The sequence below is a fragment of the Lepidochelys olivacea genome (genome assembly GCF_965140295.1).
Source record: "Lepidochelys olivacea isolate rLepOli2 genome assembly, chromosome: 3".
Lineage (NCBI taxonomy): Eukaryota > Metazoa > Chordata > Testudines > Cheloniidae > Lepidochelys > Lepidochelys olivacea.
Window position 1 is genome coordinate 49563639 of NC_140413.1, and position 24608 is coordinate 49588246.

Below are 24608 nucleotides of genomic sequence, written 5' to 3' on the forward strand. Positions count from 1 at the left end.
GCTGTGTAGCTAGAACATAATCTAAATCCCCTGTGATGTGGCGATTGCTGTTTCTTCCTGTTTTTTAATGATTAGTACAATAAGTAGACATGTGTAATTGTGTTTTTGCTCTCTTGACACTCTGTTAACTATTTTGTTTCTAATTTGGTTTGTATTTTTAGCTAATTCTGCCTCATTGCTACATACATGAGAAGAGAGCTATAAGAAAAAGTTAATTGTATGCAGTATTGTGTAGAATTATTGGATAGATTATAATCTGAAGGATATGCACACATTTCGGTGGCTGTATTAAAATATCTAAAAGAATAAGAGTTGATATCATCTCTATTATAAACTGTCCTGAAGGTAGAGACTTGGATCACTTAATATGATTTGATCACAATATGCAAAATATATGCAAACCAGCTGCTCAGCCCATTAATGATACATTCAAGAACATTCACTGTTCTAGGGCTGGAAATGTCAGATTCACTTGTAAATGTTCCTAATCAGGAGCAAGGAGAGCAGGGTGTGAAATAGTAGCCTGGTACGCTCGCTTTACACCCCCTGGGAAGATGTAGCTAGTGTCTAGCCCCTTAAATCTGTTTAATCCAACCCAGTATCTTTTTAATTTAATATTTCTTTAAAATTTCGTTGAAAACTACTCCAGCACAAAACAGATATTGGGCCAGATTCTTCTCCCACTTAAACCCGTGTTAACTGGGGTAATTCCTCAAAAGCCAATGGGGCTGAGTGATGCAAAAGAGTAGAAAGCAGTTGGATTTTCACAGCAGAGAACTCCTTGGTGTGTGGCAGCTCTCAACAGGTGCACAGGTAGTACGGCTGACTCGTGTGATGCACCCTCTGCTCAGCGGTGGTGCATGGTCATGGCCATAGCGACCCTTCAACCCTTCCTTACTAAAAATTAGCAAGTAACTGCAGGAGTATAGAATCATATTTGTATCTAGTGCCTCATTTTCCCATGGAAGGGTTATAGTTAATCTATATCAATGCTACCAGCATATGCAGCCACATTCTGCAGCTCTCATATGAATAGTCACACTGAAGTCACAGCTGGAGGACCGAGACTAGAATGTAAGGCAAAAGAACAGTGGAGATCCAATTCTACATCATTTAAATGAATGAGACTTTTGCCATGACTTCACTTCAGCAAGGTTGGGACCTAAATGTATAGACTATTGAGTAAGAGACATATTTCTGTTCTAATGGATACATCTAAAAATGCTCTTTTGGTGTGACCACATACAGTACATATGATAGGTGGCATGAACATAATTACATGAAAAGAATAACCAGGAAAAAAATCCCTCCTCAAATTCAATAATGTTGTAAATTTAATCTCTGTGGCTGAATGCAGTCTTTAGATTTACAATAGGCCTGACTAATTAAGTGAACTTGAGTCAGTTCTGCAGAAACTATTGCTGCTTGAATGAATAGTGCAAGCTATTAATATAATATAGTTATTAATATAGTTATTAATATTGTATTATTATAATATTAGTGTGGAACTAGAAAACACTTGCATCTTCATGGCAGTATACTTAATGCCGCTGCAGGAGCATAGACATGGATATATAACTGCTGAAAAAACATCAGTTTCTGTGTTATATTTTTGTTATGAGTATTGATCAACAGAAGCCCAATGTGACTAGTCACATGAGACTACTGATAATTCAACTGCTGATATTAGGCAGAATTCTGTTAAATGAAAACTACAGCTGTCAATCTGAAGTTCTCTGATACTATACTTTTCATAGATAAATTCATATTAGCAATAACCCTACTGGAATTTACGTAGGTTATCAGATCTCTCAAAAAGTTTACAAGTTCAGGCACTTTTACATCACCATCCTTCAAGTTATGGGTTAATTTTTGCAACCCTTACATTGTGTAGTGCTTCACACTGCTAGTGGTCCCACTGAAATCAGTGGGACTATATGTGGTATACAGGGAACTTGGATTCCTGACACCTTTAGCTCTTCAGGGCAGCCTCTTGGCTTACAGTTTTTCAAATGGTGGCTGTGAGAGGTAAGGATGGCTACATGTGACCATATATGACATACAAAACAGAAACAAACAAACAATGTATTTATTGCTTAGGAACATAATATGTATTTTGAATCCTTTGCTGCTAGTTCAGTTTTGTGAAAAATGTCTGCTAAACCTATGTTAATAAATATTAGTTTAGTTAACATAGTTATTTTGATTCCTTTTTAAGTCTTCTTTTTGATACAAGACATCTCTAGTGGTTGTAGCTTGAATATAATGCATTTTTTCTCATTAGTTTAATGTCGGTGGGCCTGGGGGGTGTATTTGCCTATGAACATGCAGCAACTAATACACCACTACTTCTGAAGTGTGGTTAAAGTATACATGAAAGGGTAAGCATTCACATAGTACAAAACCCTTTTAACAGCTTCACTGGTTCTACAACAAACACTTACCAAAGGCATTGCCTTCTTATTCATCTCAAGTACCACTACAGCAGTTCTAGAGCTGAAGATGGTTCTAATGGGCATCTTCATCAGCGAAGTACTCAGTAGTGAACATGTTAATTTTAGGACCTGCAATCTCTGAAATGCATAACTCTCTACAGGAAAATTTGTTTGTTTGTTTGCCTGCTGGGAACCCCACTAATTAAGTAAGATTTTTATCTTTCCCTTCTTATGCCTTTATTTGTAATTCTGTAATCTGACCTCTAGCCTTCCCGCAGCTCCCATTGGCCAGGAACAGCGAACCGCGGCCATTGGAAGCTGTGGGTGGCCATACCTGCAGATGCTCAAGTAAACAAAATGTCTCGCGGCCCGACAGGGGCTTACCCTGAACAAGCTGCAAACCAAGTTTGGGAACCCCTGGGATAGAGGAAGGAAAGAGACCAGCTGGGTCACTGAGTCTAGTCCCCTGCTATCACAACCAACCTCATCATATAATCCTGTTAATAAATTAATCAAACTGTCTTAAAAGTAGATGGGTTGTTTGCCCTCAAACCTAAGGTTACAGACATAAAGTATTGCAGTTGTCTTTGTTAGTGTATGTTGACTAATCACAAGTGTTTACCACCATCATTGTTATTTACTACTTGTTTCTGGTAGAGCTTATGATGGGCTATGAGCTGTACAAACAGGAAGGAAAGTATGATATCTGCCTTGAAGACTTTACACTCTAGAACAAAAACTCAGAGAAACACAAGGTAGAGGAAAGGTATAATCACTTGGATTTGTTTTTAAAATTAGGCTAAAATTTGAAATGATTCTAGAAATGTCTTTTTTTCTGTATTCTTTCCTTAATTCTGGTAATCTTGTATGTTAACTCTGGTAGCCTTTTTTGATTATATTTGATTATAAGTATTTCAAAAAATTATGCAGATGTTTTGAGGAATTGTTTGCTGTCAGAAAGTAAGATTTGAAATGCACATTATACAAAACGCATAGGAGAACAAAGGCTCGGTCATTTGAAAACACAATTTATAATTATGATTGCTTACCTCTGTGTTTGGGTGGCATAACTGTTATCATATGCCTCGTAGCTTGGGTCATCATATTCACCCCCATATCCATCATCATATCCCTATGGGAAAAATAATATACCCTATTTAGAAGATTGATAAATAAGGAAGTATATTAGGCTGCAAAAATTATGTATTAATGTATAGATGCTATATTTGCATACAGGATTGTTTACATTATTATGCAGGCTATGAGACCAGAATTATACAACTAAACATGCTAACAATAAGCACATATGATGAAAGAGTAAAGAAATAAATTATTAATTTGAGAACTTAGTATATCCATTGATATAATGCAGTGCACTGTTGAAGGAGCAGCTTTTCAACTGGGTTCATTTAGAACACTGACAGATGCTAATGAAGACAATTGTTTTCTCAGGAATTCGATATTACAAAAGTTTTTGTAATTATTTATAGGTGAATTATAACCATTGAAATGAACAAATGGTGAAAAAATATATTGATCTTAGAACACTGTTAAGAATGTTGTTATTGAGTATAAAACCATAACATTCAGTCCTTTTTTAAAAAAAAATATTTGTCTAGGTCTGGGCAAGAAGCCATGATAATGATCATTCTAAATAACCTTTATAACAAACACCTTTAGCTTTATTGAGCATTCCAGGCTTTGTCACAGTGTTGGCAATATGACTTTCTATTACAAGTTCAATTACCAAAGTGTGTTCAGTGAAGAAAGAAAGAAAGAAAGATTACTAGATTACTTAGCACTAAATGTGGACATTCACTCTTATGGGAATCACCCACAGGAGCTATTGAGCTTCAGAAACCTTCCAGAAAAACAGTGCACCTTGGGACTGCACAAGCTTCATCCCCACAAAGCACCAAATGTTCAGAACCAAGATTCTAATAGGCTGTGTGGTCCCCAAACATCTCAGTTCTTTCTGCTAACGCCCAGAATCCTTTAAGAGTAGAACTCCAAAGGAGAGAGAGGAAGATGGACAAGAATTGTGAATATATGGAAGCAACACTCTCAAACAACTACATTTACTAGGAATTGACTGCATATTCTTTTTCTTATGTGGGATTCTAGCTATCAGTACAACCCCTTGACTCCAGGAATGTGGGCTGATGAGTTGTAATTAATTTAGAAATGCGTTCTCAAATTGATTGTCAGATGTAGATATCACGTGAAGAGAGGAGCCCCGAGTGAAGGTGTATATAGAGCACTCGATAGCAACCATGCAGTTTTCTATAATGGAAACCTTACTGGGGTAAACCATCAAAGCCACCTTAGTTTTAGTAGAATGAGCCCTAAGACCTTCCAGTATAGGTAGACTAGCCAAAGTGCAATGTGTTTCAGTATGTATCATTCATTTTGAATGGCTCTGCATGGAACTAGTATTTCATTTACTCTGATCTCTAATAGATACAAAACATTTTGGTGACTTCCTAAATATCTTAGTATTATTCAAATAAAAAGAGAACTCTTCACTTTCCTAATATGCAGGTTATAGAACTAAATTTCCCAAGGTAAGAATGAAGTTTTGGAATGAAACCTGGGGTATTAATGGTCTGGTATAGGTGGAACACCAACTACATAAAATTACCCCAGAGAGCCTGAAAACTAAGCATTGGCTTCTAGTGAAGAATGTGAATCACCAAAGGCGCAGTTCCCTAGTCCTATGAACTGTCTAGGTAAATTTCTGAGCTGTCTTGGATGGTGCTGATGCTGAACCAGGCATCCTCAGAACACAAACTCTGAATCAGATGACTCAGATACATCTTCTAGACCAGAAGGAGACCTTCATTGGATCCCTCTGTTGAGCAATGGGTACTGTATAGAAGATGTTAGTTCATCACTGTTATGTTCATAGCCTACATGCAGACAAAATAGATAAAAGCATAAATTCCCTTGCTGGATGGCACACTACTTTATTTTTTAGAATTCAGAATGATAACACACAAGAATCCAAAACACACAGAGAGAAAACTGGCTGCTCCCTAAGTCAATGAAACTCAATTCACCCTACCTCACTTTAAGCTGGCTCTTTCATTACTGATTCTGATCGCACACTTTCCTACAGAGACCTCTTGCCTGCAAGCATAAGCAGGAAACCTGCTCCACAACCCTCAAAACACCACCGTCAACACCGAGGGACTTCCACAGTCACCAAAGCAGGGAGAACCTCATGGAATCAGAAGGACTGATATCACTAGAAGGGTCAAAAGCGCCTTAAGAACCAAGAAAGCCAGAATCAAGACCAACCTAGAATCATGGGAATGATTCTTATTTCTCCTTTGGGACAGCAGTGAGTCCCCTCTTACAGAGACCTTCTCTGAATTCTACTTCCTCTTACCCTTATGTTTGAGGGCAAAAGACCACAGAATGGAGGCTTCCACAAACATTGCTCCTGACCAAGCCCCCAGATATGAGGGAGGAAGCTCAGTACCAACAACAGTCTGCTAAACAAGAGGACTTCTTAGTGCTCTGACAGACTCCAGAAGCAAAGAACCTGCATCTGCGGGACCAGCTGGTTCCTGCCTGGGAGGGACATCACTGGAGTCCCTGCAGTAAAGGTGTTCAAGCATTGGCAGACAAAAATGCAGAATGACTTGTGGCACTGAAGCAGCCCAGGAATCTGAATCAAAATGTTTCGCCAACTTGGAGGCAGATGAAAAGGCTGCTCCTGGCAATGAAGTCTTCTGTTTCCTCATTTGTAAGGGCTTTGAAACAAATGAAAGCCTAATCTGTCCTTGGACAGATATGGGGCTCTGACTAGGAGATGATTCTGAGGTGCTGACTTATAGGACCTCAGTCATGAGGAAGGCTAGAAACCAAGCATGGACAGTGATTCCTAGGTAATGGTGTTCCTCAAGGTAGCACACATGTTCATTCAAATTCAGCAATATGGAAAAGATATGAAACACGCTACTGAAGTGTGGCTGTTTGGAGTAGTTACGGTGGCCTGGAACTTAACTAGAGAAAATGTGGGAACCTAAATGGTGTAACAGCATAGAAATAATTTAAAATTCCTGGCACTACCTAAAAGCTCTCACTCTTTACCTAAAATGTCTAAACTATAACAAGATAACTGGAGATTTTTTGGTTAAAAAAACAAGAAACTTTTTCTAGGCATAGAGGAAAAGTTCCTACACCCACAGCTAGACATGAAAAGAAGGAACTGGATTAACTAGGGGAAACAGACAACAATGAGCAAAGCAAACTTGTCCTCTGCTCTCCACGCTGTCTTCCCATAGAATATTGAGTCAAGTTCAAGGTCTTGGTCGTCTCATCTTCAGATGCCCAGTGGTCTGGAAAAGCATATCTAAAAGATTACCTAAAACTCTGAGATTGAAGACTGTGGCTGACAACTCTACTCCTCAGGAGTTTCTACAGTAGGGGTAAAGCTTGTCTGTTCAGGAGACTGAATTTTCTCAGGGGAAAGTACAAGATTCTGGAATAAACTGATAGCAATTAAAGACTATAACAAACTTCACCACCTTGCACTTCAAGTGCAGACACACTTTTTTCGACCTGCCCTCTCTCATATAAACACAGAGCAACATGTACATTTAAATGCCCCCTGCAAAAATAAATTAAAAAATATGAAAAATGATCAAAACAAAACATTACATTGCACGCACAATTCTCCCTCTGAGAAGAGGATGAGAGAAAGAATGAACCACATGTGCTAGACATTAGTCACACTGCTTAATACATTACTGAAGACACTGCGATACTACAGTGATGACAGCAGTATAGGAACCTGTATAAAACAGAATAGATAAAGGAAAGATCTCAGTGCACTTGCCCACTGTATTAGAGGAAAGGTAAGGGAACAAATTATCTTACACTAATGCCTCAGGTGGATCAATGCTCAGCACCAGTAGAGCAAAGAACAGTTAATACTTGACACTTCTGCAAATTCAAGTTACAGATTTGAAGTCTCCCTAAAGGCTCAGAGTATATCAATATGGGGCTGGTGGTTCAAACAGAACAACTGGAAAATAGGGATAAAATGTGTAAAGCTCCAACAATTCAAAAATAATATTTCTGGTTCAAGATTCTCTCTCTACCTCATGCTATTTTTTTGGAAGTGAATTCTCACTTATTACCACACATGTAACACATTATTAGCACCATTTCAAATAATTAAGTATAATGTAATAATTTCTAGTTTCTAGAACTCGTAAGGAACAAACTATTACTATCAAAGATACATTATACTAAACAGGACAAAGCACCATGATATATATACACTGTAAAGCAGAAGCCTGCATTATTAGGGCAATAGAGTAAATGACTTAGGGGCTTTACAGAAAGATTCCCACTGATTTTGTAGTAACCTGTATATATCTTGGAGGCAGGAACACAGGTTGCAGGAGGGAACAGTCTGAAGAAGGCACCAGAGAGCTAGTGTGGATGCACCTAGTTGGGATGTTAGCTGCAATTGCAATATCTCTGTAAATAGTTCTCTTAATAAAGAGCCAGTTTAGTTTTACAGGTATGGAATCCTTTCACGTGATTACCCAATGTGTGGTTACATGAAACAGATTTCAGTGGAATTTGGATCAGATATAATTCTATTCATTTAACCAACTTTTCTTTCAGAAAATGCCTTTCACATTTCTGTTGCCTATATAAGTTCTCACAAACCATTTTAATTGATGTGTGTAATTGTCAGGTGGAATACTTCCCATACAAGGAGACACTGATATCAAGGTTCCTCCCCCACTCTGAACTCTAGGGTACAGATGTGGGGACCTGCATGAAAAACCTCCTAAGCTTATCCTTACCAGCTTAGGTCAAAACTTCCCCAAGGTACAAAATATTCCACCCTTTGTCCTTGGATTGGCCACTACCACCACCAAACTAATACTGGTTACTGGAGAAGAGCTGTTTGGACGCGTCTTTCCCCCCAAAATACTTCCCAAAACCTTGCACCCTACTTCCTGGACAAGGTTTGGTAAAAAGCCTCACCAATTTGCCTAGGTGACTACAGACCCAGACCCTTGGATCTTAAGAACAATGAACAATCCTCCCAACACTTGCAGCCCCCCTTTCCTGGGGAATGTTGGATAAAAAGCCTCACCAATTTGCATAGGTGACCACAGACCCAAACCCTTGGATCTGAGAACAATGAAAAAGCATTCAGTTTTCTTACAAGAAGACTTTTAATAAAAAATAGAAATAAAGAAATCCCCCCTGTAAAATCAGGATGGTAGATACCTTACAGGGTAATTAGATTCAAAAACATAGAGAACCCCTCTAGGCAAAACCTTAAGTTACAAAAAAGATACACAGACAGAAATAGTTATTCTATTCAGCACAGTTCTTTTCTCAGCCATTTAAAGAAATCATAATCTAACACATACCTAGCTAGATTACTTACTAAAAGTTCTAAGACTCCACTCCTGGTCTATCCCCGGCAAAGACAGAATATAGACAGACACACAGACCCTTTGTTTCTCTCCCTCCTCCCAGCTTTTGAAAGTATCTTGTCTCCTCATTGGTCATTTTGGTCAGGTGCCAGCGAGGTTACCTTTAGCTTCTTAACCCTTTACAGGTGAGAGGAGCTTTCCCCTGGCCAGGAGGGATTTCAAAGGGGTTTACCCTTCCCTTTATATTTATGACAACTGAGCCAGATCAGGGGTAGGTCAATTTATACTAGCTGAACATTTATCCTCTGGTATAATCACAGAGTATTAAAACACCTGTACAATATCTATAAACTGATAGAGTCAAACTGCATGGCTTCTGTAAGGGAAAGAAGTCCTTCTCTGAACGATCAGAATTCTTTGAAAATGTTAATGAAATTGCAGGTAAGGAGGACCCAATAGACATAGTTCTTAGAATTCCAAAAGGCTTTTGATAAGGTTTGATTTTCAAGACTCTCTATGGGACTAGTTCTGGTTGCCTGAGAAACCATCCCTCCCTCCCTCCATGATCAGGCTCTCTTATGACAGCTGCATTCCACTGGAAAGATGATGCTATCATCTGGTAGGGGTAGGCTTGTGACTGTGGGAAAAATAACTTTCACACAAAATGGACCACAACTAAGGAACTGATAGAACCAGCTGGAATAAGCATGACCACAAACTTCATCATATTCATAGCCAACTATAATAGTCACCTCTTCACCCTGGCTTTCCTACAACAGTACCCTCATTCTCACAGATTCACTCACTAAGTCTAAGCTTGCTTCTTGGGGACAGGGAAGAGAGAACATTTTCATTTATTAAAGTACTAGGATATGCTCTGACACTACAGTGATCAGGAATATATAGAAATAATATGGATACATATGCAAAGAAGAGAACAGAAATACACTTCTGACATTGTATTGGGACTAGCAATGTTATTTGTAGTTATTAATGACTTTGAAGAGGAAGTGGATCATAGTTAGGAGATTTAAATAAAAATCTGTTGCACTTAGTGAATTCTAAGGGGATGAGAAAATGCAGATGAATCTAAAGAAATTGAGTAATAATAACATTTTACTTACCAAACCTTCCCCCATCTCCAAACACACACACAAATGTCTTTGAAGATTCTCAATACAACACATGAATTTAGTAACTGGGAATAATCAAACTTAACAACTAAGTATAGTGGAGCTATACCCATAAGTACTTTAAAAACAATAAAGATAATAAGCGTAAAATATGGATAAACATAAAAATGGGAAGACAATGTAAGAATTGCAAAATCAGAGCAATAAGTTGTGGCCTTCATATCACCTTTAAAGAATAATTCTAAGAGTTGGCGTCCAGGGCACTTAGATAACAAGGTGGTAGGTGAGTTAGAAATACATACCATAAGTAAGGGTTACCTCCCCCAAAGACATTTTGTCCTATTAACAGAATATTCCTTGTACTAGGTTTTAGTTGATCCACCATGTACCATACCACTGAGAAGAATATGTCCAAATACTGGGAGAAAACAAAACCCCAGAAAGGGCTAAAATTGAAATTGCAAACTGGTGTACCAGAGTGTAGTTTTCTATAAAATACTTGTGTGTGTACTGAGCTAAAATATAAAAAGGGGAGATGATGGTGAGACATCTTTGGAAGAATGTAAGAACTCTCAATACATTTTGGAGTCAACAAGAAGAGGTTTGCATGCTGTTTTTAAAAGAACAGTATGTGAAGGGTATGGAAAGACAGTTTAGAAAACTTGAATTCTTAGTCAAACATGCTTCCAGATTTAAAAAGAATAATCTCTTTCTGCTGTATTTTATAGCATTTTAAGCACTTTTATACACACACACAGTATACATTTTAAACAAAGAATTTAATACTGTACACAGGAATGATGATTGTGAAGCTTGGTTGAGATGGTGAAGTCAGAGGGTGGGATATTTCCCAGGGAATGCCTTACTGCTAAATGATAAACTAGCACTTGGCTGAGCCCTCAAGGGTTAACACATTGTTGTTAATGTAGCCTCACACTCTATAAGGCAGCACGAATGGAGCGGGGGAGACAGCATGGCAGACAGAGACAGAGACACACACTCTGTGTGTGAGAGAGAGTGAGATGTGCATTGTCCTTTTAAGTACGCTGACCGCACTCTAAATACATTGCCTTTTTAAGTAGATCAGCAAGTTGAGACAGCAGCTGCTGCCAGCAAACTTCCTCCATCCTGAGCCCTGTCGTGTCCCCCCCCCCCAGCTCTATGGAGATGGGGTAAGCGTGGGGCAGGACCAGGGGGGAGGGGGACACCCTGACATTAGCGCACCCCTCCCCCCCCCCGCCGGCAAAGCAAGCAGAAGGCTCCCGGGAGCAGCTCCAAGGCAGAGGGCAGGAGCAGCACATGGCAGTGGGAGGAGGGACAGCTGAACTGCCGGCAATTGATAGCCTGCTGGGTGGCTGCCCTGCAGGGAACTTAGGGGATCGGGAAGCTGATGGGGGGCTCCCAGTCCACCCTGGTTCCAAGCCCCCACCACCTAGCTGCAACGGGCTGCTCTTTCTACAAGCAGAGGACAAAGCAGGCGGCTGCCAAACATTATAAGGGAGCATTGCACAACTTTAAATGAGCATGTTCTCTAATTGATCAGTAATGTAACAACAAAACAAAGTTAACCGGGATGACTTTAAGTGAGGAGTTACTGTACCAACTTTTCTTTCAAATTTTCATCGAGTTTTTATGCTCTTTTTTAACCAAACAGAACAAAAAGTACGCAAAATGTGATTGACAGCATCATGCACATTTGTTTTGTATTTAACTGAAACTTTTCAATCAAGTTTTCAGAATCTTCATAGAATGGAGCCTACATTATTGAAAGTACATAAGTCTAACTCCAGTTATTCTTTATCATTGTTAGTGTTCTTGGACCACTCAATACTATATAACTCAATAACCATTGACATTCTTGAGCATCTTATGTTCTCTGCTTTGGGCAGAATCTTTACATCTGTAATTATATTGAAATATCAATGTTATTGCTGTTGATATGCAAATGATATCCAGCTATGAATTACTTGACTGTTGAGATACCAAGATGTTCCTTACTGTTCATATACCTGCTTATACAACATACCAACATTCCTTATTTAAAATCTAATTTCTTAAATCTTAAGGCTGATTTCTTTTTGGAAGAGGCTTCAAAGCACTTTTTAGAAGAAGATGTTGCAAAAAGAGAAGTTTCTTCCTTTACTACTGTTCCTGGATCAGCAGATATGTAGTATCTTTCATGTTATTTTCAAATACATGCAATAGGAGCAGTTTATTGAAACAATTATGTGTAACAGATGAAACCATATAAAAACTGTATTTTATCCAAAACCACGTTATGAGAGGTTAGATTTGAAAATCTACCAAGAAAGCACATGCACACGTAAGGGTTTCTTCTGTCAAAGCTGTGAATGAACTTAGTGTTCTTGAACATGAGGAACTAATGGCATGGGCTTGATCTAGGTACTGTGTGTGCTGGTGATGTGCAGTCTATCACACACAGTTCAGCCCGCTTCCTTACTTCAGCCCTTCGAGCTCCAGTTACAGTTGAGCAGAAATTATCAAGCATGCTGAATTATACCAAAATGTATGGCTGTTTTTGCAAAGTGAAAAATGGAGACTATCATGAGATGACTAAACATTTTCACTCAGAACATAAACTGGATTTTAGGCTCTGATTCAGCCAAATACTTAAGTAGGTGAATAACTTTAAATATGTAAGTTTTTCCATTGACGCCCACTGGAGTACTCAGATGTTTAAAATTACTCATGGTGCCTAGGTCCCTGGCTGAACCATAAGGCAGATTTTCTGAAGATGAAAGATTTGTGCACTAACACAGTGTTATTGACATTATATCCTAGTTATTATTTTCCTAAGCTTTCATTTTTTTATCTTGAAATGTCTCTTTTCCAAAACATCTCTAAAGTAAGGCTCCAATCTTAACCCATGTGAGGTCCCATTGAAATGAGTTGGGCTGTGCATGGCTGCAGAACTCTACCCAAGTGGAGCCAGTTGCAGGATTTGGGCCTAAGACATATTTTCAAACCCTGGGTAAGGATATCAGAGCTAATGAGGCCCAAGTGATTTTCTTAGCAAGCTCCAAAATAGTAAACAAATATTCCTATTATATATGGCTTATATATTCGTTGTTTATTAAGTTATTTGACATCAATCATATTTTATACTAACTACCAATGTAGTGCTTAAGCAGTAATTCAACTAGTGTTTTCTTCCAAGACATTGATTCAGTATATAGCACATTGTTGTTTGCTGCTAATAACAGCTGAGTAAAGAGGAACCACAAAATTCCAAATGGCGCTATCTACTGTACAGGAATAAAGAACAAAGCACCCATATATTATATTTCAATGGACACAGACAATAGAGTATTAGAAAAGATATTTCCAGTATGATACTCTCTTATTCTGTACTCAAGCATTAGATCCAGTATAAAATTTCTTCTTAGTTTTAAAAGCTATGCAAAAGGATTTAACTTACCAAAAATAATTTTCATTCTTTTAGAAGAATTACTGCTTAAAGGTCAAATCTAATTAAAAATAAACTATTTGTAATTATGATTGTAATGGAGTGACAAGCAAAATAGTGAAAATAATGGAATTTTATTGATTGAAAGTCATGACAGATAGCCTTGAAATTGATATTATTGCCTATAATTTTTGTATTTAGAGCATACAATCACAGATATTAGAGACAGAAGAGAATTAGATTGCATATTCCAATCCTTTGCCAGGGTAAAATTGTTTCTTCCAGCTTATTTTCCAGGGCTTTGTCTAATCTAGTTTTAAATATTTCAAGCAGTAGGGATTCCACTATTTCACTATTCGACAGTCTAATAGATCTTGCTGTCAGGATACCTTTCCTAATTTCACCCCCTACTGCTAAATATGTCCTTTTGTGTCACCCTCAGGCCTTCACTTCCTTAGTGTTTACACCTTTCCAATACTTATTATTTATTCATTTAGATGTATACAAATATTAAAATGAGGCACCTATCCAAAACCCTCTGCACCCTGGGCACAAACAAAAATATTAAGAAGCAGCTAAGCTCATAACAGACAAAAAAATTCAACCCTCTACAGAAGTCTCATAAAACTCCTCACTTCTACAGACTGAACCCGGTCAAATCCCTCCCTTTTCATCAGGCTGAGTACACAGATGTATCTGTCAGCAAGCCCAGAAGGTTATTAACCACAAGCTGTTTTGGACTGAGTTGGGGCAACATTCTATTCCCAGACCCTTAAATCAAGGGAGATCCAGCACAAGTGCTTCCACTGAGGTATGGCATGAGGAAGGAGGAAGATTTAAAGTGCCTTTTAGAGCTTTATTGGTCATAACCAACACATTAAACTCCACCTGGAAAGCACCAGGAATCCTGTACAGATCACAGAGGTTTCATGTGATGTTGGCAAGATACTCTGCTTACAAAGTGAGCCACTGGAGTCTGCATGAGATTTAATTTTTGAATGTCTTTAAGGTGCTGCCTCAAGGTGTCAAAGTTATGGTTCACGGCAGCCAGTTTGGCATTGAGAAGAAACCATCATAATCTTGTAACTGGGTGTGGATGGTACTAAATTTTCATGATCATCTAGCAGCAGTGGAGGATCCTTCAAAACCCCCAGAGGTAGTCAATAGGCAGACCGCTGGCCAAATCCGGACATCCAGACAGTTTTGAATGGACTCCAAAATCTTTTTATTTACTTATTATCAACATCACTGTGGTTTTTTATTATTATTTTCTTCTCTGGAGTCTGGACCTTGACTATACCTTGACCAAGACATTTGTACCTTGACAAAAAATAATTGACTAGTCCTTTCCCAGATTGTGACAAGCCACAAATGGGAGATGCAAACATTCAATTAAAGGTGGAGAAATCATCATTGCTATTTCTTCCCCTTGCTTTCACAGCTGACCAACATCACCTCGGATTTATCTAGATTTAGCTTCAACTCCAGCTAGCTCTTATCTATTCCCCAAAATCTACCAGACACTGGACCAGGTGTTCAGTTGCATTAGCTGAGTTAAGTGCAATAGAGGTATGGAATTGTGTGAAAATTCTGCGGGCCATGCTTCCGAATTAACTCTCCTAATGCCCTCCAATGAGCAGGAAGGGGGAAAAATTAAACTTTTTAGACCACCACTGGAGAATACCCCTAAGAGAATATAAATAAGTGCCCCATCCCACACTCTTGGAATATTTAGCCAGGAGAGAATGGATCCACTCAACAGCAGTGCCGTCTTTTCCTTTCCACAGTCTGCAAGGAAGTTAACAACAGCTAATGATCAATGGTGAAGGATGCAAATTAGTCTAATAATATCAGCATGGAAGCCTGATCTTTATCCATCACCAGAAGGAGATCTTCTACCAATGCCACCTGTCCTGTAACCAGATTGACAAGATTTAAGGATATATGGGGAAACTACGGACTCAGAGGGGTCTCTTGCCATATCCTCCTGTATAGTGTAGATCAAGTGTGGAAAAGGAGATAGATACTTGTCAGTAATTAACCACATTGTCCGGGTCAAGGGTTACTTACATAATTTGCCAATAATGCACAGCAGCTATCTGTAGATGTTTATTATGTCACATATTGTACAAGAACACAGAGGTGTTAAATATATAGAGCTGAGCAATTTTTTCAGACTAATAGTTTATTTGTTGAAAAATGCAGTTTTATTTGACCCAAAACTATTCATGAATTCAAGACAAATTCCCTGAATAGTTTCAAACAATTTTTTTTTGGGGGGGATGGGGAACTTAGGTCCCATGCATAAGACAACTGGAGGATGAGCTGCCACCCTTAATAACCTTGATGAGGATACTCACAGGATGTGGGATACCTGGGTCATTTCCTCCTGCTAGCTGATGTGGTGAAGGGATTTGAACTTGCCTCTCTCACATTTCATGAAGCACTCAAATCACTGGGCTATGGGACATTCGAAGGCAGGGCTCCCTCAATCTCTACTGTGGAAACTATTCCACTTTGTATAAAAAATTAGTCATTGGATTAGTTGATTCACCAACATTTTTTGGAATTTTTATGTTTCAGTTTGATCCAATCTGTTTTTTTTTCAGAACTCCGAGCAAACAAAAAAAAATCAACCTTTTTCATCCAGCTCTAACTAAAAACTGTATTTCAAAATAAGAGGGTCAAACAGTTATGAGGATCTGCTTTGGACTGACTTCTCCCTAATTCCTTCTATTTATTTTGGCATATTTACCTGTTAGAAATTACCTAAATACTGTATATAAGAATATTTTGAGAGCCACCAATCCACTGATAATTATAGTCATACCAGCTTGCTCACTTTATCTTATACTCATTAATGCTATAGAACAAGTATCCTTTTAAAACAGCAGGATAGGGTTCTTTTCAGTGATATTAATATAGTAGAGAGAGAGCGAGAGAACTGTATTGGAATATAACAAATCTAAGCACAGCTGTGCCTATTACAGTAATCATACAGCCGATTTATTTGAAAGCATGGCATACACTGTTAAAATGAGTCAAGTTCTTATAGGAAACAGGTTTCTGACTTTCTTGCATCGTATGTAGTAGATTAATATATGTTTTTAACACCTTCAAAACTTACTCTTTTGTAATTGCAAAGCTTTTAGCCCTTTAGCTTACTCATATGAGTATGAGTGCAGAGGGTTTTGAGGCTGTTGTTAATGACAATGGACGCTACAAAGGGTGGAAGCCAGAAAGTGATGTTCATCATAATTCAAATCTCTGGATTTGAGCTCAATCTTTTGAGCTCTTCTTTTTAACAACCCTATTAGATAAACAGTGTCAAATGTGACAGCCTGACTGCCTTCTAAAAGAAAATGATGTTCAAAAATATCGTTCTTCAGCGATGTATGCTGAAGCGCAATTTAGACTGCAGAGATCATTCTTTTACTGATGCACTTGCAATGTCTTGTTTTTTTATATGAATGAGTTTTGCTGTCATTCCTCAGACCTTCTCACTAATCCCCAAACCCGTTTAGCTGTATACTTGACACTGAAAATGATTTTATGTGATTTCAGTCTTCAATAGTTTAATTTGTGAAGCACACATAGTAAGTCAATCCCCATTAATCGTTCAAGGAAAAAACATGCACACGCACACAAGCAGAAACTTGTAACATCATAAATTCCTAGACACAACACATTTCTGTTGTCTCTCTTAGCCAGTTGGGAAAAATATTCCTTCATAAGAAGCCTTCTACTCTATCATCTGGTTGCACCCCCTGGTACTTTCGGTCATTATTTTTCTTTGTATACCGTGAAAGATTTTTAACTTTAGCCTTTGGTTATTTTCTGTTGATGCAATTTTCAGCCCTCCCTTTGTACAGAGGGCTATTTGTACACAAGGCAGCAATATGTTTCAGCTAAATCCACTTAAGAAAAGGAAACAAAGCTAATGGAGCCGAAAGAACAAAAGTGGTTTGCTAATGATTAATTTTTTTCTAAACCCTATTTCAACATTTTACATTTGTGTACTTTATATTACCATTGCTGGTTATTATTTGTTTAGCTCCAACAATGTGCTTATCACTGTACAAGACATAAAAATAAAAATAGTGCCTACCCTTCAGAACTGGCCTCCTACAAAGCCCATTGAAGTCAATGGGAGTCTTTCCATTGACTTCAATGGGTTTTGGATCAGGCCCTCCAAGTCAAGCACAAAGAAGATACGATGTATGCTTTGGGGTGATGTTTATGTGAAGGGGGTGGGAGAGGAAGAAGTTGCAAAAATCAAGATGGGAGATATGGGTATGTACACACATTTTAGCCATCAACACAGAGAGGAAAGTTCAGTGAGCATTAGAACACTATCTGCAGAGCCGACCCGTGCCTGCCAATGGGGGAAGTGAGCATGCTCAGTACAAGCCAAGGAGCAAATCTGGGGGGGGGAATGACGTGCCCTGCATGCCCCCCGCCATGCATTACCTCTCACTGTCTGGATGTGAAGGGAGGAACTAAAGATGACCCCCTGGTTGCAAGCTTGAGTGGCAGAGGTTAAGGACATCACTAGCATTTTTAAAGCTTCCAAAGTGAACATTTTTAAAAGAAGTAGTTCTTCATTGCCAACTTCTTAGAAATAGCAACCAATGAATTTTACATGACACTCAGAGATACTGGCAGCTTATAGTAGAATCAAGCTCTTAGAGGGACTCAGTGGGAGTCTTTCTATTTATTTCAGCAGGCACCGGATCAGACCTAAAATCTACATACTGCATGGTTTTGTAAATTCAGTGCCAAAAAAGAAAAAGATAGGCAGAAGGAAGCTTGCCTATGAAAATGTATTGGCTGTCTCCAACAATCAGACTACTTACTGGGATGTGAGCTGAAAGGCAATTGATGGTTTCATTCATTCCAACCAAAGCAGCCTTGAGGCTAGTGATTCTCTGTTATAAATTTTTACGTAAGTTTAAGAGAAACCAAATCCTACCAGGCTCATGATATCATTTGTCATCTTTCAGCTCCTATCAAGCTGAGTCTATTGTCCTACAAAGGGGCTGTTGTATCTTTATTTGGAAAATCTCCATCTGTTAATGCATCCAAGAAGGGAAAGGAAGAACGTTTAACTGTGATGATAATGGTCAACAGTACATTTATCATGTTTCCCTTTCCCATTAAAGATGGCAGGGTTGAGATTTCATCAAAAGTTCCCAGATTTCTAGATTCACTTCCTTACCCAGAAACTAATGATCAAGGAAGATTTTTAACACGTTGCATGCATATTGAGCTGCATGTATACCATCAACATTAAATAGGTGCTATGCTCTGATCCTCAAAGGTATCTAGATGACTAATTCTCCTTGGTTTCAATGGGAGTTGGGTGTCTAAATACCTTTGGGAATTTGGGCTGAAGTGGTGAATGGGGATAACAATACTTACTTCCTTAGTAAAGTGCTTTGAGATCTCTGAATGAAAAGTGCTAGGTAAAAGGTAGGTATTATTATTAAACTCAGAATCAAACTGAACATTCTAAAAGACTAGAATCTTGCTAAGAATTATAACAAGTAATAAGCCCATCTGTAGCACTTTATATTGCAAAGAACTGTACAGACATCACCAAAATAATGCTAATGTGACTAATTAATTATTAGTGTTAGAATAAACATCATGAGTTGCATCAGTGGCTACAAAAGCTGAACAGTTGACTTTTAAAGTGTGGTCAGATTTGCCAATTGGATTATACTTTTCCCCCACCGTGGTACCATTTCATTCTGAACTGAAAGTAGAAGTGATGTGTGCATTTATAAGCACAATTTAGTTAAAATTAGAGCAGACAGACAACGCAGACTGAAAAAATCACTGCAGCAATTAAAGGCATTATTGCCCCCTCTGCTTTGACCCTCACAGAGCCAGAGAGTCTTAGAACTGAGAGGATCAAAGGTCTCGCTACATACTGGGATGTGGAGGCCCAAAGCACACACTTTGGATATTATGGTGGGCAACATAAAATTTACCTGCTGGATGGCAAGAAAACTAATGGTTTAATCAAGAAGAGACCCACACATATGCCAAAATCATGTCAAATGGCACAAGAAACCCAATTTTCTTCTAGGAACAGGACTGAATTTAGTACCATATTCATTGCCTGGTACTTCAGTCTCTCCATGCTGTTGAAGCCATGTTACTGATCCAGGACTTTCTTTCTAGCAGGTGGTTCTAGAGTGGACTAGTTCAGGGACAAGGAAAACAGAAGATGAGAGGAGATGTTGTGCCAGATCCTCAGCTGGTATAAACTGTAGTCTGCGGAGCTACATTGATGTACATCAGCAGAGGATGTATACCCTACTCTATGTCTGAGGAAGAAGCTGCTTTCTGTAGTGCTACTGATTCAAACTGGAATGGTGACCTGTTTATTTCCTTCCAAGAAGATTTGTTTCTCTATTGTAAGTAGTTACATGGCCCCCATCAGTGCAGTAACCGAGCACCTTACAGTTTTTAATGTATTCACCCTCACAACAGTCCTCATGTGAGGTAGGGAAGTTCTATTAACCCCATTTTACAGATAATAATATCTAGTTCTTACATAGCACTTTTAATCAATATGTCTCAAAGTGTTTTATAAATGAGATGAGTATAATTTTAAAGAGGGGAAACATGAAGCACAAAGAGGTGAAGTTCCTCATGAGGAACTGAGGCACAGACACTGAATACATTTCCTGAGGTCACAGAGGAAGGCTGAGGCAGAGCAAGGAACTGAACTCACCTCTTTCAAGTCCCAGGCTAGCGCTCCAAGCTCTGAAACATTCTTTCCCTGCACCTCTTGCAAGATTAGGTCAGAAAACTCCTGCTCCCTTACATGGGTGTACAGAGGGGAGGAAATCCCAGGTCCTCCAATAAGCAGGCCAGGCACACTTGCTGCAGACTGTATAATCCCAAGCTAGTTTTGTGATGTTATGACTCCTACATGGCACAGTTTATCTCTATCTCTTTCCTTGGAAGCCATCTCCCAAACAGTGAAACCCTGCAACCCCTTGCTATCCGCCACTGGGTTTCACCGAAGACATCTGAGGTGATAACCAGGGCTGTCAATTAATCACAATTAACTCACGCGATTAACTCAAAAACATTAATTGCAATTAGTCACCCTTTTAATCACGCTGTTAAATAACAGAATACCAATTGAAATTTATTAAATATTTCTGGATGTTCTTCTATATTTTCATATATATTGATTTCAATTACAACACAGAATACAAAGTGTGCAGTGCTCATTTTATAATACTTTTATTACAAATATTTGCACTGTAAAAATGATAAATAAAAGAAATAGTATTTTTCAATACACAAGTGCTGTAATGCAATCTCTTTATCGTGAAAGTGCAACTTACAAATGTAGATTTTTTTTTGTTACATAACTGCACTCAAAAACAAAACAATGTAAAACTTTAGAGCCTACAAGTCCACTCAGCCCTACTTCTTGTTCAGCCACTCACTAAGACAAACAACAGTTTGTTTACTTTTACAGGACATAATGCTGCCAGCTTCTTATTTACAATGTCACCGGAAAGTGAGAACAGGCATTTGCATGGCACTTTTGTAGCTGTCATTGCAAGGTATTTACGTGCCAGATATGCTGAACATTCGTATGCCCCTTCATGCTTCGGCCACCATTCTAGAGGACATGCTTCCATGCTGATGACGCTCATTTAAAAAATATGCGTTAATTAAATTTGTGATTGAACTCCTTGGGGGAGAATTGTATGTCTCCTGCTCTGTTTTACCCACATCTGCCATATATTTCATGTTATAGCAGTCTCGGATGATGTCCCAGCACATGTTGTTCATGTTAAGAATCTTTCACTGCAGATTTGAAAAAATCTGAGAGGGATGAGGTGTGGAGCATGCTTTCAGAAGTCTTAAAAGAGCAACACTCTGATGTGGAAACTACAGAACCCGAACCACCAAAAGAGAAAATCAACCTTCTGCTGGTTGCATCTGACTCAGATGATGAAAGTGAACGTGCATCGGTCTGCACTGCTTTGGATCATTATCAAGCAGAACTGCTCATTAGCATGGCTGCATGTCCTCTGGAATGGTGGTTGAAGCATGAAGGCGTAAATTAATTTGAATGGATCTGACACATAAATATCTTGCGACGCCACCTACAACAGTGCCATGTGAACACCTGTTCTCACTTTCAGGTGACACTGTAAACAAGAAGCAGGCAGCATTATCTCCTGCAAATGTAAACAAACTTGTTTGTCTGAGTGACTGACGGAAGAAGAAGTAGGACTGAGTGGACATGCAGGTTCTGAAGTTTTACACTGTTTTATTTTTGAATGCAATTTTTTGGGTACATAATTCTACATTGTAGGTTCAACTTTCATGATAAAGATATTGCACTACAGTACTTGTATTAGGTGAATTGAAAAATACTATTTATTTTGTTTTTATAGCACAAATATTTTTAATCAAAAATAAATAAAAAGTGAGCATTGCACACTTTGTGTTCTGTATTTTAATTGAAATAAATATATTTGAAAATGTAGAAAACATCCAAAAATATGTAAATAAATTGTATTCCATTATTGTTTAATGGTGCGATTAATCACGATTAATTTTTTTAATCGCTTGACAGCCCTAGTGAAAACTGGAAGTCCAAGCTCATTTGCTCAAGTTTATTAGAAGTTTGCAAACAATAAATAACACATTGTAACAAGAGCAAGTATCATGGGAAAGGACAAGAGTCTTGAGAAAAGACTTTAGAGGGAAACACTTTGGATGATCTCGAAAGAAATTGTTAGCTAAGATAACATTTGTTGGAACAGAAGAGGAAAAGATTTATTCTAAAAAGAGCATCTGGATATAAAATAAAATTTAAAATGCATAATTTGGGAAGTCAAAGAGCTTTGACTTCCCAAAGGAGTTGGCGGATGTGATTGCAGAGCCATTGGCCATTATCTTTGAAAACTCATGGCGATCGGGGGAGATCCCGGATGACTGGAAAAAGGCTAATGTAGTGCCCATCTTTAAAAAAGGGAAGAAGGGGGATCCTGGGAACTACAGGCCAGTCAGCCTCACCTCAGTCCCTGGAAAAATCATGGAGCAGGTTCTCAAGGAATCAATTCTGAAGCACTTAGAGGAGAGGAAAGTGATCAGGAACAGTCAGCATGGATTCACCAAGAGCAAGTCATGCCTGACTAATCTAATTGCCTTCTATGATGATATAAATGGCTCTGTGGATGAGGGGAAAGCAGTGGGCATGTTGTTCCTTGACTTTAGCAAAGCTTTTGACACAGTCTCACACAGTATTCTTGCAAGCAAGAAGTATGGGCTGGATGAATGGATGATAAGGTGGATAGAAAGCTGGCTAGATTGTCAGGCTCAATGGGTAGTGATCAATGGCTCAATGTCTAGTTGGCAGCTGGTATCAAGTGGAGTGCCCCAGGGGTCGGTCTGGGGGCCGGTTTTGTTCAATATCTTCATTAATGATCTGGAGGATGGTGTGGATTGCACCCTCAGCAAGTTTGCACATGACACTAAACTGGGAGGAGAGGTAGATACGCTGGAGGGTAGGAGTAGGATACAGAGGATTGGGCCAAAAGAAATCTGATGAGGTTCAACAAGGACAAATGCAGAGTCCTGCACTGAGGACGGAAGAATCCCATGCACCACTACAGACTGGGGACCGAATGGCTAGGCAGCAGTTCTGCAGAAAAGGACCTAGGGGTTACAGTGGACGAAAAGCTGGATATGAGTCAACAGTGTGCCCTTGTTGCCAAGAAGGCCAATGGCATTTTGGGCTGAATAAGTAGGGACACTGCCAGCAGATCGAGGGACGTGATCGTTCCCCTCTATTCAACACTGATAAGGCCTCATCTGGAGTACTGTGTTCAGTTTTGGGCCCCACACTGCAAGAAGGATGTGGAAAAATTGGAAAACATCCAGTGGAGTACAAAAAAAAATGATTAGGGGACTGGAACACATGACTTATGAGGAGAGGCTGAGGGAACTGGGGATGTTTAGTCTATGGAAGAGAAGAATGAGGGGGGATTTGATAGCTGCTTTCAACTACCTGAAAGGGGGTTCCAAAGAGGATGGATCTAGACTGTTCTCAGTGGTAGCAGATGACAGAACAAGGAGTAATAGTCTCAAGTTGCAGTGGGGGAGGTTTAGGTTGGATATTAGGAAAAACTTTTTCACTAGGAGGTTGGTGAAGCACTGGAATGAGTTACCTAGGGAGGTGATTGAATCTCCTTCCTTTGAAGTTTTTAAGGTTAGGCTTGACAAAGCTCTGTCTGGGATGATTTAGTTGGGGATTGGTCCTGCTTTGAGCAGGGGGTTGGACTAGATGACCTCGTGAGGTCCCTTCCAACCCTGATATTCTATGATTCTATGATTCTTTTCATCCTCTGTTCATATTTTTATACATATATTGGGCCTTATACCTTACTCTAGATCCAGACTTAGTAATAAGTGCAGGACTGATCTGTTAATATTTTGTATTTTAGTTAACTATAATACTCTGATAAGACAGAGTAGTGGTTTCTGTTATTTCCTGAAGCACATCCATACACCTGAATCAAAAAAGAAGTTGGAAACATTCTAGGTTCATACCATAACAAGAAAGTGGGAGTTCTTAAGCTTTGTGCCCTCTTGGTAGATTGTCGTTGTTATGCTGTCCGAGTTTTCTGATAAAACCTAAACCTAAACATCTTGCAATTGAAAGGATTAAAATCGCAATGCCTGAGACTAACAGCAAAAGTAGGAGAGGTAATTTTATTTGTCCTGAATGGGGTTTCCCTCAGTATTTTAGAATTTTTTATTTTAATATTTCATAAAATGTTCTCTCAGATGTTGCAATATGTTGTCGTCTCCCTTCAGCTGTTTCTTTCCAACATAAGATGCGCCTGAAGAATGCAGTTATATTAGTACAAGCTCTTACAGAGCTGCAAAATTTATCATATATAATAATTAGCAAGAAGTAGCCAGAGCTTTGCAATATGATTTTAGAGGCATTAAAATTAAAGTATTTTATACTTGTTATAAATTATTGGAAATGACTATTCTTTAACATTTCATAAAAGAGTTCCAGTCTGGAAAAAAGCTGTTCAAGCCAAAGAAAGGAAGTTAAGATTGTTTGCACACAATATTTGTATGAAGGGTTCATTCACCTTTCAAACTTTTCCTCTAATTGTTTTGCTAAATCTGAGTG

At 38.7% G+C, this 24608-nt stretch overlaps 1 protein-coding gene across 3 annotated transcripts in view; it reads right to left on the minus strand.

Annotated features, from left to right (window-relative positions):
- Nucleotides 1-24608, minus strand: part of KHDRBS2 (KH RNA binding domain containing, signal transduction associated 2) — a 628896-nt gene that overhangs the window by 93448 nt on the left and 510840 nt on the right. For all 3 annotated transcript variants that reach the window (XR_014711102.1, XM_084624771.1, XM_084624770.1), the window contains one exon: nucleotides 3485-3567. Coding sequence is in view for 2 of the 3 variants with exons in the window: in XM_084624771.1 (XP_084480897.1) it covers nucleotides 3485-3567 (83 nt within the window). In the remaining variant the exon portion in view is untranslated. The remainder of the gene's footprint in view (nucleotides 1-3484; nucleotides 3568-24608) is intronic.